This window comes from Triticum dicoccoides, chromosome 3A (assembly GCF_002162155.2).
Source record: "Triticum dicoccoides isolate Atlit2015 ecotype Zavitan chromosome 3A, WEW_v2.0, whole genome shotgun sequence".
Taxonomy (NCBI): domain Eukaryota; kingdom Viridiplantae; phylum Streptophyta; class Magnoliopsida; order Poales; family Poaceae; genus Triticum; species Triticum dicoccoides.
Window position 1 is genome coordinate 64,381,633 of NC_041384.1, and position 16,201 is coordinate 64,397,833.

The following is a 16,201-nucleotide window of genomic DNA, read 5'->3' on the forward strand; positions in this document are numbered from 1 at the left end:
AGAAGACAGATTTCACACCACTAGGTTGTCGGACCTTAGAATGCTCAGTTCAATATGAGAATCAATTCTTGACGAAATTTAATGTGTCCTAGTCCTACACTTTGTGTTTAGAAGGAAATGCACTATTGTTATGTATGATGTCATGATTTATATGACAGCATCCATCATGTATGCTTTGCTCTAGGTTCTTCTATTACAGTGGTATGCTTATTCGTTGCTTTCTTGATATCTTTTTTCATGAATTGTAAGTCGATTTCTGTGGTCATCGAAGTCTGAGATGTCTGAGATGTCTGTGTTTTGATTCTGATCCTATATATGTTTCAAAAATGTGACTCAACTTACAAAATGAGTCCCCATGTACTATTGTATATGACATTGCATATTACTACCTGGCATCTAACACTGGCACAAACAAACCTACATCTAAATGAACTGATGCACAGAGCAACCTGATATAACTTAACTATGATCACATGTCATGGAAGAACTTGTAGGTCTTGACATCGAGCGCAATTGCTCTGATGGCGCCAGTGCACGCAAGAACTCCGATGACAGAGAACAAGACGGCGCCGGAGCAGCAAAGGGCCTTGACAGTACGCCGCAGGCCCAGGTTTTTGGGCAGCTTCCCGGCCTTGAGAAATGCCAATGCAGGCAGCACAAAGTCCAGTGGGGTGAACCCAACCGCTCCACAAACTGATACAAAGTCCCCAAAGAATGGCATTGCGGCAGCAACAAGGGTGATCGTCGCCATGTATGCAGAGGTGTACATCAGTCGCCACAGCCATGCTCTGTACGCCGTGTTCTTCGCCTGAATGCGCTCTTCAAAGTGCGCGTATGTCGGCCTGCAGTATATCTTTGTGAAGAAGAGGTACAGTTAGTTACTGGATGGTTGCCAAGAAACTTCTGATGGAAGTAGCACGTTTGCCATAAGTTACAGTTACCTGAAAGCAACCTGTGATCTGAATGACTGCAAATATGTTTGCCATTACAATTGCCCATCTTGGGACAGTCAGGGAGGACAAGATGTATGGCTGGACTTCAGAGCCAAATGCCCAATAGCCACTGAATGCCAGTGTCCAGTAGGACACGACGATCAATGTGTACGCCGTCGAGACACCCTTGTACATGTTTGTCGTCGCCGGTTCTCGCACGGTGCTCTGCATTTCAGCCAGTTTTACACAAGGAATGATTGATTGTACACTTAATTCATCGATACATCAACTGAATTTTCAGGTGGGCACCTGGATTTCTGGCAGCATTGCATCACCAAATGAGAAGGCTATTGTGCCCAGTGCATTGAAACCTCTGAAGACCTTAGTTCCGGTGCTTCCTTGCAGGCTGTAGCCAACATCATTTCGGTCAACCCGATATCCTGCGGTAGTGCGGTAGCCAGCAGAGGATGCTGTCAGATTGTTTCATATCTTCAGCAATTTCAGTACTTTATGATGAAAATTTACTGAATTTTACCATCGTATATCGTGACACCGATGGCTGTCCCGGCAAACCCAATGGTGGACGCAGTGCAGGTAGCATTCACCCACCGGAGCGAATGGATGTCGGGAAGCTGCGAGAGAAACAGCTCGAACGCGCCGAAGAGGAGGATGAAGTGCTGCAGCGTCATCGCGCCATGGTCGGCGGCGTAGTAGTGCTTGTAGACGGCCTTGAGGCTGCTGCCGGCCGCAATCTGGATCGCAATGTTGTTGCCAACCGACGCCACTTGCTGGAAGAACGACACATACCAGTAGCCCCATGGACCTGATCAACAAAGTACAGAGTCACTCTCAAGGTAAATTTTCACCAACTATTGTGCTGTTAACACTTAACAGTCGATGTTGAATCATAAGTGCACCATTGACGAGAATTGCAGTTAAATGATCAAAAGAGCATTTCTCTCAGCAACTTTCTTTTGCAACAATAAAAAAGGTTTCTGCAGTTACAGTATTCGTCAGATGGTAAGAACTACTATTTGTTGGAGGAAAATTGCACTGACCAAATATGCTTTGTGCGAGCAGCCGGTAGCTGGTGTGCTTCTCCCCGTTCCACTGCCACAGCGAGGCAACGGCCAGGCTAGAACACCAGGTGACCAGCGTCCCTATCACCAAACTGCAAACACCTGTGGGAAAAACAGAGCCGCTAATCACCCGATCAAAAAATAACCAACCAGAGAATTTACACCGTACGGTAAATAAACAGTATGGCGATTGTTAATAGCACATCGGTTTGTGAAAATTTACCCAGAGGCCAGCCCAAGGATGCGAGGGCAAAGGGCAAGGGAGCGTAGGCTGCCGGCGTGGCGATCGTCGTCGCCACGTGGACCGCCGCGTGCCTCCACGTGCCCTTCCCTCCCTCGGCGGCGCCGTCCTTGTCCACGCCGGCTTCGCCGGCCTGGTCCTCCTGGGCACCGCCTCTCGCCGTCGCCGGTGACATGCCCACTGCTGCTGCTCCTCTTCACTGGACTTCAGTAAGAACTAAGAAGAGCTTGAGGGCGAGTGATCCGCTGCCTTATGTCACGCCTCTTATCTGGTGTTGACCCAGGCGGTTTCTGCACTGAAGAACGGAAGCGGAGAAAGATGGACTCATCTCATATTGGAGTAGCGTGGAAATGGAATACATGCTTTGGCATGGAACAACGAAAACCAACCGCTTCTTTCCAAGTACACCCTCTGTCCCTAAATAAATGTCTCAGTCTTAGTACAATTTTATATCAAAACTAATACAAAGTTAAGACACTTATTTTGAGACGAAGAAAATAGTATATGCTACTGTTTTGTGAGGAAAGTTAGATCTATATATTATTACCAAGGACTAAGCAAAGATACAGTAAAAACATCTCCAACAAGGCGCGCAACGCGTGGCACGCTAAAAAAGCGTTTACAACGTCTCTGTAGCCAGTTTGTACGCGCCGCTGTGCGCTGGCTCCAACGTCCGCTGTAAAATATTGCGCGCGCGCCGCTCTAGCAGACGCGTTATATTTCTTCTTCTTCTACTCCGACCCGATACACATTCAACATCGTGTGATACTATAGGCATAGATAAATAAACGAGAGATAAAAACGATACATAGATAGTTTATATCCTCCTCCTACGATAGATAAAAAACTACTCCTCGTCAACCTCCTTCTCTGATGTCACACCCTAGCTAGTCATGCATTAGAGTGTTGCATCATGTTTATTCTTTCATCAGAAACTTGAAATGGGGATGACAGAACCCCCAGTCCCCTCTGAAACCAACTAGGGTTACTAAAATAATTTTTTCAATGAACCTGAAATGCCCTTCTAAAATGCCCATCATTTTTGTCTTGGTTCAAAACCTCTGCCAAAAATGGTGCACATTTTCCTAGGCCATCCTAGGGTTTTTGAATTAAATCATAAATATTTGAATTTGGGCATTTAAAATAATATAAAATATTTAAATGCTCAAATATCTCCAAACTAAAATGTTTCATGTTGGAAATAATCCAACTATGGGCCAGGAATAGTTTGGTGATTTTTGAACTTGCCTAGGTATTTTATTAAATTCAACAAAGTTGCAGATATATTAAATAAAAACAGAAACAGAAAAAAAGGGAAAAACTTCCCTGTGCGGCCCAGCCAGCTGGCCGGCCCAGCAAGCCAGCCCAGCCCACCACCGCCGTCGTCCTCCTGGCGCCAGTCGGCCAGGCGTGTGGCCGGCGCGCGCACACGGCCGGAGCGCCACGCCACCAGCCCGTCTGCCTGCCTCCCCCGCCAGCGCGACGCCGCGGCGCTTCTTCTCGGTGCCGCCCCGATCCCCTGGCCTTATCCCTCTCTCTCTCCCGTGCTGCTCTCTCCCTCTCTCTCTCACGGCCGAACACCACCGTCGCCGCCGTTCGCCATAGCCGCCGTCTCCGACCACCCCTCGCTCCCCCGACTAGCTCAGGAGCTCCGCCTCGACTCCCTCTTCCTCCCCACCGCTCCACAGCTCCCCGGAAGCCCTGCATCGCCGCCACGTCGCCGTTCCCCTCTTCAGGCTCCGATCATCGTCGCCGTCGAATTCGTCGTCTCCAGCGCGTCCCCGAGCCCGCTAACCACCTCTGCAGCCCCGCGGTGAGCCCCGGATCGTTTCCCCCTTCTCCCCTGGTCTCTCCCGACCTCTAGGCCCTAGCCCCACCTTGGCCGAGAGCTCCACGCCGCCGGCGATGTCGCCGTCGTGGCCACGGTCACCGTAGCACCCAACTGAGCGCACTATCGTGCTCCCCACCTCACCAGGAGCACGCAGCGCGCACTAACGCCTCCCCAAGCCCCCTGCAACGTCGATTCCGACCGCACCCGAACTCCGGCAGCCGCAGCCGAGCTCGCCGCCGTCAACTCCGGCCACCCCGAGCCCAACCACCACCACCAATAGTCGCGGCTCAACCTCAGCAACACGTAGATGCCTTCCGCCGTCCATTTGATTGCCGGAATGGCAAAAAGCACTTTCGCCGCCGTCTCGGGCCTCGCCGGCGTCATGTCGCCGGTGGGGTTTGACCTGTCCGACCTGAGGTTTGACCCCCCAGGGTCACTGACGCGTGGGCCCTGTCGGTCAGATGGTTAGATTAGCGCTAACCACTGTTAGTTAACCCCTGACACTGACCAGTGGGCCCCAGCGCCACTAATTAGTAATTAGAATTAATTTAACCCTGTTTAACCCCCCCTGTCACTGACGTGTGGGCCCCACACGTCAGGTTTGACTCCAGCCAGCCGCAGTTGACCACTGACGTCATGCTGACGTCATGCTGGCGCAATAACTATAATTTCTGGATTTAATTTAAATCAGGAAATTCCAGAATATTATTTAAACTTCAAAAATTCATAACTTTTATTCTGTAACTCCAAATTGGACAAATTATATATGAAAAATGATCAGAAAAATCCAATCTATCCATCTGTACTATTTTCATGCATGATCAAACAAGTTAAATTGATGTTTTAAGCAGAACAAGGAAAAGCACTTTAAAAGGCCATATTTGAATTTGAAATTTGAATCCTTGATTCAAATTTGTTCAAACCCTTCTGGTTTTAGTTGCATTAGCCCAATACACTCATTTTGCCATGTCTCATGCATGCATCATATTCTTGCATACTGTTTGGTAATGTTTGTGTATCGGTGCTCTCTGCGGCAGGTTCTGTCTCCGAGGATTACCGTGATTACCCTAACGAAGAACCGTATCAGTGCATCGAACCATCAGGCAAGCAACCAACCATTTGATCATATCGATACAATCCCATGTTCTCGCTCCTGCTCTCTTTTACTGCATTAAGACAACGCGATTCAAACTGCTGTGTGCTACGGTAGTTGAACCCATTTCCTCTGCATGACCTGTCATTGCCACAGTAACTAGATGAAACTCACTAGCATGTGTAGGAGTTGATTGAGCCATATGTATGTGTTGTTCCTACCTTGCTATGCCTGCTATGCTTAGAGTCGTGTCAGGTCTGGTTCATCTGGGTGATGGGCTAGAGTGAAATGGTTATGTCGGTAATGAGAGTGGTGTGGTGAACACGATTTGGTAAAGGTATCGATGAGAGGCCATGTAGGAGTACATGGTGGGTTGTTTCATTGAAGCCGACCTTAAGCACTGAGATCTGTATGCGTGATTTAAGATACAGCTACTACCATGCATTGGGCCCTGAAATATGACCCCGCTCGACTTCTTATTCACCCTAGCTCTCTGTCCAGGAGTTGCAAGTAGTTTCTGGTGTTTGTAGCCTACTGGAGGCCGTGGACAGCGCTGACCGTAGGGGTGGGCTGTGATGCGGTAGGTACGTGGCCGGGTGTACCGAATACCCGTCAGGTATCTCGGGAACCCTGTTCACATCGTTCGGGGCCGTATGGGAAACCTCGGCCGGACTCCCTGCGGATGGAACCTGAATAGGCGATAAACCTGGACTAGAGGCTTAAGTGTTTAGGTAGGTCGTGGTCTACACCCACGTCGGCTTTCGCTTGAAGTCTGCCGAGCACATGTCGTGTGCAGACGCTAAGTGGTGGAAACATGTATGAAGAAGTACACCCCTGCAGGGTTATCATAATCTATTCGAATAGCCGCGTCCGCGGTAAAGGACTACTTGGTTGCCTATACAGTTCATAGACAAGTAAATGGAAACTGTTAAAAGCCTCAAGATAAGTGTGAGTGCCGAGGATGGCTCTTCCGTAGGAAGACGGGGGTGGATCCTCGGTAGTGTATTGAATTGGTGAGTAGTGGACTCGTGTGCGCAAAACCATTTCAAGTTGGAGTATCGTAGGATAGCCTAGCCAAGAGTCAAAGCTGGCTTGCTGCAATAACTCCACCAACCCTTCTTGATACTATGCATGTATGTAGGATCTGATGTAAGTCTTGCTGAGTACCTTTGTACTCATGTTGCTATAATCTACATTTTTACAGAAGACGCTGCAACCCCTTCTGATGGGTTCTATGTAGACGTTGACATCAACGAGTAGGCTAAAGACCCAGGTGGTGACCCTGAGCTTGTGAAGGACCTTGTAGTATAGCTAGGCTTCCCAAGCCTCTTTTATTTTACTAGTTGTCTGTACTCAGACAAGCTACTTCCGCTGCTGGTTTGTATGACTGTATGACTTGTATGTGGGGTCGTGAGACCCGTACCTTTGTGTATGTTATGTATGGCTCACTGAGCCTTAAATAAAGTACTTATGTCATAGAGTCATGTTGTGATGCTTCGTTGTATTTGCACATATCGAGCATATTGTGTGTATGATTGAAATGCTTGGTATGTGTGGGATCTGACTATCTAGTTGTTTATCTTTAGTAGCCTCTCTTACCGGGAAATGTCTCCTAGTGTTACCGCTGAGCCATGGTAGCTTGCTACTGCTCTGGAACACTTAGGCTGGCCGGCATGTGTCCTTCTTCGTTCCGGTGTCTGTCCCTTCGGGGAAATGTCACGCTTTGAGTACCGGAGTCCTGTTAGCCCGCTACAGCCCGGTTTACCGGAGTCCTGCTAGCCCAGTGCTACAGCCCGGACCCCCTTGCTGATGACCGACACGTTCGAAGCTGGGTCATGAATGCCTGTCCCTGTAAGTCTGTGCCACTTTGGGTTTACGACTAGTCATGTCAGCCCGGGCTCTTTATCATATGGATGCTAGCGACACTATCATATACGTGAGCCAAAAGGCGCAAACGGTCCCGGGAAAAGGTAAGACGACACCCGTGGGGATACCGTGCGTGAGGCCGCAAAGTGATATGAGGTGTTACCAGCTAGATCGATGTGACATCGAGTCGGGGTCCTGACATCTGACTTCAATTCCACCTCGGTGATGTCCTCCTCCGATGTCTCAATGAAGGCGTCAAGGTATCGATTGTCGTTGGAGTCCTAGGACGACCAGGACGAGGCTGCTCCTAGGTCGATGTTGAATTGAGCAGCCGCCTTCCGTGTACGCTTGTCATTGCTATAGGCTCGCTTCACCCTCCTCTCCTCCTTCTTTGTCCTCCTTTGCGCGAGAACCAGCGCTCGTTGATGACGTCCTATGGGAAGCGTTGGCACCACAACTCCATGGCTTCCTTGTCCATCTCGGCGAGGCTGAGACAGCGCTCCCGCCTCCTGTTGTCACAACGATCCTCGTCGGTGATAAACCGCGGGGGAAGGCGCCCGCTCCTACACCAGCCCGCGTCGGCATCTCCGGAAAGTTCATGTCCCTACGAGGCCGCCATGTCAACTTATTAACATCCCCATGGAAAAAATAGACATGGCAAAAAAGCCATGGCAACTACGAAAGCAGTCCTTTTATTTATGTAAGAAAAATCACAAGTTCATCGCCAAGTTATGAGAAAAAAATTCTATTTTTACCATGACCTGAAGGGATATGGTTATTAAGTTACACTATTAGGGAAAAGACTATACACAAAATCTTACCGGCATCACTCTTTAAAATAAAGCGTTGCTGCTACGTAGCAGTAGCGCGCGCATACAAAACTCGCTGCTGAAATAAATGTAGCAGTATCATGCCTGCTCTGAGACGCGTTACTGCTATAATTGCCACGCCGCCGCCACGAGCCTAGTTCTAGCAGCAGCGCGTTAATACGAAGAGCACTACTGCTACGGATCATAGCAGTAGCGCATTTCCACAATAACCGCTACTGCTAAGTTTACTACAAAAATGTAGTCCCACCTCGCTCCGTGAAGTGAGTTTCTACCACCTTAAATATGTTACTTCTCAAACTTTCACAAGCACTTGGTCTTCATTGAACTCTATGTGTAGCATAAACCGGTGAGGACTCATATTAACAAATCAGATTGTACACAAAAAGATCATTGATGATCAATGTATTTTTATGTCTATTTTTACATGTTGATGATGTCTACTACACAACCTTCTTCTTGTAGACGTTGTTGGGCCTCCAAGTGCAGAGGTTTGTAGGACAGTAGCAAATTTCCCTCAAGTGGATGACCTAAGGTTTATCAATCCGTATGAGGCGTAGGATGAAGATGGTCTCTCTCAAGCAACGCTGCAACCAAATAACAAAGAGTCTCTTGTGTCCCCAACACACCCAATATAATGGTAAATTGTATAGGTGCACTAGTTCGGCGAAAAGATGGTGATACAAGTGCAATATGGATAGTAAATAATAGTTTTTGTAATATGAAAATATAAAAACAGCAAGGTAGCTAATGATAAAAGTGAGCGTAAACGGTATTGCAATGCGTTGAAATAAGGCCTAGGGTTCATACTTTCGCTAGTGTAAGTTTCCTCAACAATACTAACATGATTGGATCACATAACTATCCATCAACATGCAACAAAGAGTCACTCCAAAGTCACTAATAGCGGAGAACGAACGAAGAGATTATGGTAGGGTATGAAACCATCTCAAAGTTATTCTTTCCAATCAATCCATTGGACTATTCCTATAAGTGTCACAAACAGCCCTAGAGTTCGTACTAGAATAACACCTTAAGACACAAATCAACCAAAACCCTAATGTCACCTAGATACTCCAATGTCACCTCAAGTATCCGTGGTATGATTATACGATATGCATCACACAATCTCAGATTCATCTATTCAACCAACACAAAGGACCTCAAAGAGTGCCCCAAAGTTCTACCGGAGAATCACGACGAAAACGTGTGCCAACCCCTATGCATAGGTTCCCAATGTCACGAAACCCGCAAGTTGATCACCAAGACATACATCAAGTGGCACATGATATCCCATTGTCACCACAGATATTCGGCAAGACATACATCAAGTGTTCTCAAGTCTTTAAAGACTCAATCCTATAAGATTACTTCAAAGGGGAAACTCAATTCATTACACGAGAGAAGAGGGGGGAAGAAACATCATAGGATCCAAATATAATAGCAAAGCTCGCGATACATCAAGATCGTATCATCTCAAGAACACGAGAGAGAGAGAGAGAGAGAGAGAGAGAGAGAGAGAGAGAGAGATTAAACACATAGCTACTGGTACATACCCTCAGCCCCGAGGGAGAACTACTCCCTCCTCGTCATGGAGAGCACCGGGATGGTGAAGGTGGCCACCGGAGAGGGATTGCCCCCTCCGGCAGGGTGCCGGAATGGGTCTAGATTGGCTTTCGGTGGCTACGAAGACTTCTGACGGCGGAACTCCTGATTTATTGTGCGTTCTGGAAGTTTTAGGGTATATGGAGTTATATAGGCGGAAGAAGCACGTCAGGGGAGCCACGGGGGCCCCACGAGGCAGGGGGCGCGCCCCCCACCCTCGTGGGCAGCTCCCGTATCTTTTGACGTGGGGTCCAAGTCCATCAGGTGTGTTTCCTTCCAAAAATAACTTCTCCAGTTGATTTCGTTCCGTTTCGACTCCGTCTGATATTTCTTTTCTTCAAAACACTAAAATAGGCATAAAACAGTAAATCTGGGTTGGGCCTCCGGTCAATAGGTTAGTCCCAAAAATAATATAAAAATGGAAAATAAAGCCCAATATTGCCTAAAACAGTAGATAATATAGCATGGAGCAATCAGAAATTATAGATACGTTGGAGACGTATCAAGCATCCCCAAGCTTAATTCCTGCTCGTCCTCGAGTAGGTAATGATAAAAAAGAATTTTTGATGCGGAGTGCTACTTGGCATAATTTCAGTGTAATTCTTCTTAATTGTGGCATGAATATTTAGATCCATAAGATTCAAGACAAAAGTTTAATATTGACATAAAAATAATAATACTTCAAGCATACTAACAAAGCAATTATGTCTTCTCAAAATAACATGGCTAAAGAAAGCTATCCCTACAAAATCATATAGTCTGGCTATGCTCCATCTTCACCACACAACATATTTAAATCATGCACAACCCCGATGACAAGCCAAGCAATTGTTTCATACTTTTGATATTCTCAAACTTTTTTAATCTTCACGCAATACATGAGCATGAACCATGGATATAGCACTATAGGTGGAATAGAATGGTGGTTGTGGAGAGGACAAAAAGGGAGAAGATAGTCTCACATCGACTAGGCGTATCAACGGGATATGAAGATGTCCATCAATAGATATCAATGTGAGTGAGTAGGGATTGCCATGCAACGGATGCACTAGAGCTATAAGTGTATGAAAGCTCAACAAAGGAAACTAGTGGGTGTGCATCCAACTTGCTTGCTCACGAAGACCTAGGGCACTTGAGGAGGTCCATTGTTGGAATATACAAGCCAAGTTATATAATAAAAAAATTCCCACTAGTATATGAAAGTGACAGAACAAGAGACTCTCTATCATAAAGATCATGGTGCTACTTTGAAGCACAAGTATGGAAAAATAATAGTAGCATTGTCCCTTTTATTTTTTCTTTGGCCTTTCCTTTTTTATTTGGCCTTTATTTTTTTTATTTGGCCCCCTTTTTTATGGTCTTTCTCTTTTTTTGGGACAATGCTCTATTGAATGATGATCATCACACTTATATTTATTTACAACTCAATGATTACAACTCGATACTAGAACAAGATATGACTCTATATGAATGCCTCTGGCGGTGTACCGGGATGTGCAATGACTCATGAGTGACATGTATGAAAGAATTATGAATGGTGGCTTTGACACAAATACGATGTCAACTACACGATCATGCTAAGCAATATGACAATGATGAATGTGTCATGATGAACTAGATGGTGGAAAGTTGCATGGCAATATATCTTGGAATGGCTATGGAAATGCCATAATAGGTAGGTATGGTGGCTGTTTTGAGAAAGGTATATTGTAGGTGTATAATACCGGCGAAAGGTGCACGGTATTAGAGAGGCTAGCAAAGGTGGAAGGGTGAGATTGTGTATAATCCATGGACTCAACATTAGTCATAAAGAACTCATATACTTATTGCAAAAATCTAGAAGTTATCAAAGTAAAGTATTACACGCATGCTCCTAGGGGGATAGATTGGTAGGAAAAGACCATCGCTCGTCCCCGACTGCCACTCATAAGGAAGACAATCAATAAATAAATCATGCTCCGACTTCGTCACATAACGGTTCACCATACGTGCATGCTACGGAAATCACAAATTTCAACACAAGTATTTCTCAAATTCACAACTACTCAACTAGCATGACTCTAATATTACCATCCTCATATCTCAAAACAATCATCAAGTATCAAAACTTCTCTTAGTATTCAACACACTCATAAGAGAATTTTATTATTCTTGAATACCTAGCATATTAGGATTTTAAGCAAATTACCATGCTATTTAAGACTCTCAAAATAATATAAGTGAAGCATGATAGTTCATCTATTTCTTCAAAATAAAACTACCACCATGCTCTAAAAGATATAAGTGAAGCACTAGAGCAAATGACAAACTACTCCGAAAGATATAAGTGAAGATCAATGAGTAGTCGAATAATTATGCAACTATGTGAAGACTCTCTAACATTTAATAATTTCAGATATTGGTATTTTATTCAAACATCAAGCAAAGAAAAATAAAATGACATCTAAGAATAGCAAACATCATGTGAAGAAGCAAAAACTTAGGATCAACCGATATTAACCGATAATTGTTGAAGAAGAAAGGTGGGATGCCAAGCGGGGTATCCCCAAGCTTAGATGCTTGAAAATTCTTGAAATATTATCTTGGGGTGCCTTGGGCATCCCCAAGCTTGAGTTTTTGTGTCTCCTTAATTCCTCTCATATCAAGGTCTCCCTAAATCTTAAAAGCTTCATCCATACAAAACTCAACAAGGACTCGTGAGGTAAGTTAGTATAAATCATTGCCAAAACCTTATTATACTCTATTGTAGCAAATCACTAAAATTATTATTCAACATTACATACTAAATGCCTCTGCATATTTAATAGTTCTATCATCAAATAGAATCATTAAAGAAGCAAACATATGCAAACAATGCAAACATAACAGCAATCTGCCTAAACAGGATAGTCTGTAAAGAATGCTGCAGCATCCACACTTCCCTAGCTCCAAAAATTAGGAAAGAAAATTCCCAGTGTATTAAATTTATCAGAGCTTAATATGCAAAGGGTTTCAATATTTTATCACATTCTGACTTTTCTAGGGAATTATTGCAACAGCGGTAAACTTTCTGTTTTCAAACAGCAACATGTATACTTGTAACATAGGCATAGTAAAGGCTATCAATGCCACTTTTATTGAAATAAAAGATGCAAACCATTGTTATAAATAACAGCAAGCAAATCCTAACAAAATAAATTGACGCTCCAAACAAAACACATATCATGTGGTAAATAAAAATATAGCTTCAAGTAAAGTTACCGATGAACGAAAACGAAAGAGGGGATGCCTTCCGGGGCATCCCCAAGCTTGGCTCTTGGCTATCCTTGAATATTACCTTGGGGTGCCTTGGGCATCCCCAATATTAGGCTCTTACCACTCCTTATTCCATAGTCCATTGAATCCTTACCCAAAACTTGAAAACTTCACAACACAAAACTTAACAGAAAACTCGTAAGCTCCATTAATATAAGAAAATAAATCACCACTTCAAGTTACTGTAATGAACTCATTCTTTATTTATATTAGTGTTAAACCTACTGTATTACAATTTCTATATGGTTTATAAACTATTTTACTAGCCATAGATTCATCAAAATAAGTAAACAACACATGAAAAACAAAATCTGTCAAAAACAGAACAGTCTGTAGTAATCTGGATTAAACGTATACTTCTGGAACTCATAAAATTCTCAAATAAATTGCTGGACCCGAGGAATTTATCTATTAATCATTTTAAAAAATAATTAACTAAATAGCACTCTCCAAATAAAAATGGCAGCAATTCTCGTGAGCGCTAAAGTTTCTGTTTTTGACAGCATGATCAACAAGACTTTCCCAAAGTCTTCCCAAAGGTTCTACTTAGCACAAACACTAATCAAACACATAAAACCACATCTAAACAGAGGCTAGATGAATTATTTATTACTAAACAGGAACAAAAAGCAAGGAACAAAAATAAAATTGGGTTGCCTCCCAACAAGCGCTATTGTTTAATGCCCCTAGCTAGGCATGATGATTTCAATGATGCTCACATAAAGGATAAGAATTGTAACATAAAGAGAGTATCATGAAGAATATGACTAGCACATTTAAGTCTAACATGCTTCCTATGCATAGGGATTTTGTGAGCAAACAACTTGTGGGAATAAGAATCAACTTGCATAGGAAGGTAAAACAAGCATAACTTCAAAATTTTAAGCACATAGAGAGGAAACTTGATATTATTGCAATTCCTACAAGCATATATTCCTCCCTCATAATAATTTTCAGTAGCATCATGAATGAATTCAACAATATAACCAGCACCTAAAGCATTCTTTCCATGATCTACAAGCATAGAAATTTTACTACTCTCCATAAGCAAAATTCTTCTCATGAATAATAGTGGGAGCAAACTCAACAAAGTAACTATCATGGGATTGAAAATTGAAATCAAGATGACAAGTTTCATTGTTATCATTATTCTTTAAAGCATACGTGTCATCACAATAATCATCATAGATAGGAGGCATGCTTTCAACATAATAAATTTGCTCATCAAAACTTGGGGGACAAAAAATATCATCTTCATCAAACATAGCTTCCCCAAGCTTGTGGCTTTGCAAATCATTAGCATCATGGATATTCAAAGAATTTATACTAACAACATTGCAACCATGCTCGTCATTCAAATATTTAGTGCCAAACATTTTATAGATTTCTTCTTCTAGCACTTGAGCACAATTATCCTTTCCATCATACTCACGAAAGATATTAAAAAAATGAAGCGTATGAGACAAACTCAATTTCATTTTTTTATAGTTTTCTTTCATAAACTAAACTAGTGATAAGACAAGAAACTAAAAGACTTGATTGCAAGATCTAAAGATATACCTTCAAGCGCTAACCTCCCCGGCAACGGCGCCAGAAAAGAGTTTGATGTCTACTACACAACCTTCTTCTTGTAGACGTTGTTGGGCCTCCAAGTGCAGAGGTTTGTAGGACAGTAGCAAATTCCCCTCAAGTGGATGACCTAAGGTTTATCAATCTGTAGGAGGCGTAGGATGAAGATGGTCTCTCTCAAGCAACCCTGCAACCAAATAACAAAGAGTCTTTTGTGTCCCCAACACACCCAATACAATGGTAAATTGTATAGGTGCACTAGTTCGGTGAAAAGATGGTGATACAAATGCAATATGGATAATAGATAATAGTTTTTGTAATCTGAAAATATAAAAACAGCAAGGTAACTAATGATAAAAGTGAGCGTAAACGGTATTGCAATGCATTGAAATAAGTCCTAGGGTTCATACTTTCGCTAGTGTAAGTTCCCTCAACAATAATAACATAATTGGATCACATAACTATCCCTCAACATGCAACAAAGAGTCACTCCAAAGTCACTAATAGCGGAGAACGAATGAAGAGATTATGGTAGGGTACGAAACCACCTCAACGTTATTCTTTCCAATCAATCCATTGGGCTATTCCTATAAGTGTCACAAACAACCCTAGAGTTCGTACTAGAATAACACCTTAAGACACAAATCAACCAAAACCATAATGTCACCTAGATACTCCAATGTCACCTCAAGTATCTGTGGGTATGATTATACGATATGCATCACACAATCTCAGATTCATCTATTCAACCAACACAAAGGACCTCAAAGAGTGCCCCAAAGTTCTACCGGAGAATCACGACGAAAACGTGTGCCAACCCCTATGCATAGGTTCCCAATGTCACGAAACCCGCAAGTTGATCACCAAGACATACATCAAGTGGCACATGATATCCCATTGTCACCATAGATATTCACGACAAGACATACATCAAGTGTTCTCAAGTCTTTAAAGACTCAATCCGATAAGATTACTTCAAAGGGGAAACTCAATTCATTACAAGAGAGAAGAGGGGGGAAGAAACATCATAGGATCCAAATATAATAGCAAAGCTCACGATACATCAAGATCGTATCATCTCAAGAACACGAGAGAGAGAGAGATCAAACACATAGCTACTGGTACGTACCCTCAGCCCCGAGGGAGAACTACTCCCTCCTCGTCATGAAGAGCATCGGGATGATGAAGATGGCCATCGGAGAGGGATTGCCCCCTCTGGCAGGGTGCCGGAACGGCTCTAGATTGGCTTTCGATGGCTACGGAGGCTTCTGGCGGCGGAACTCCCGATCTATTGTGCGTTCTGGAAGTTTTAGGTCACGTGGAGTTATATAGGCAGAAGAAGCATGTCAGGGGAGCCACGGGGGCCCCACGAGGCAGGGGGCGCGCCCTAGGGGGGTGGGCGCGCCCCCACCCTCGTGGGCAGCTCCTGTATCTTCTGACGTGGGGTCCAAGTCCATCAGGTGCGTTTCCTTCCAAAAATAACTTCTCCAGTTGATTTCGTTCCGTTTCGACTCCGTCTGGTATTCCTTTTCTTCAAAACACTGAAATAGGCATAAAACAACAAATCTGGGTTGGGCCTCCGGTTAATAGGTTAGTCCCAAAAATAATATAAAAGTGGAAAATAAAGCCCATTATTGCCTAAAACAGTAGATAATATAGCATGGAGCAATAAAAAATTATAGATACGTTGGAGACGTATCAGCTGACACATGGCAGTAGCGCGTTCTCTGTGAAAGGCGCTACTGCTAGGTCGTTTAGTAGTAGCGCCTTTCTCTATAGCACGCTACTGCTAAGCCATTCCATCTCCCACCCCCACTCTCCTCTATCCGATCCACTCACACTCACACTCACTCGATCTCCCCCT

General features: G+C 43.8%; 1 protein-coding gene across 1 annotated transcript; it reads right to left on the reverse strand.

Moving 5' to 3' along the window:
- Positions 1-363: 363 nt before the first annotated feature.
- On the reverse strand, positions 364-2,607 carry LOC119271240 (GABA transporter 1-like). Its single transcript, XM_037553146.1, has 6 exons — positions 2,235-2,607; positions 1,991-2,113; positions 1,468-1,755; positions 1,242-1,372; positions 942-1,157; positions 364-853 (listed from the first exon to the last, which is right to left on the reverse strand). The coding sequence occupies exons 1-6, from the start codon at positions 2,425-2,427 to the stop codon at positions 470-472; spliced, it is 1,335 nt and encodes a 444-aa protein (XP_037409043.1). The 5' UTR covers positions 2,428-2,607; the 3' UTR covers positions 364-469.
- Positions 2,608-16,201: the final 13,594 nt, after the last annotated feature.

Coding starts and splice junctions, on each gene's coding strand:
- LOC119271240 (XM_037553146.1), bottom strand. CDS start 2,427: ATGTCACCGGCGACGGCGAGAGGCGGTGCCCAGGAGGACCAGGCCGGC. Junction 1,373..1,467: donor CGGTGTCACGATATACGATG/GTAAAATTCAGT, acceptor GCACTACCGCAG/GATATCGGGTTGACCGAAAT. Junction 854..941: donor AGATCACAGGTTGCTTTCAG/GTAACTGTAACT, acceptor TTCTTCACAAAG/ATATACTGCAGGCCGACATA.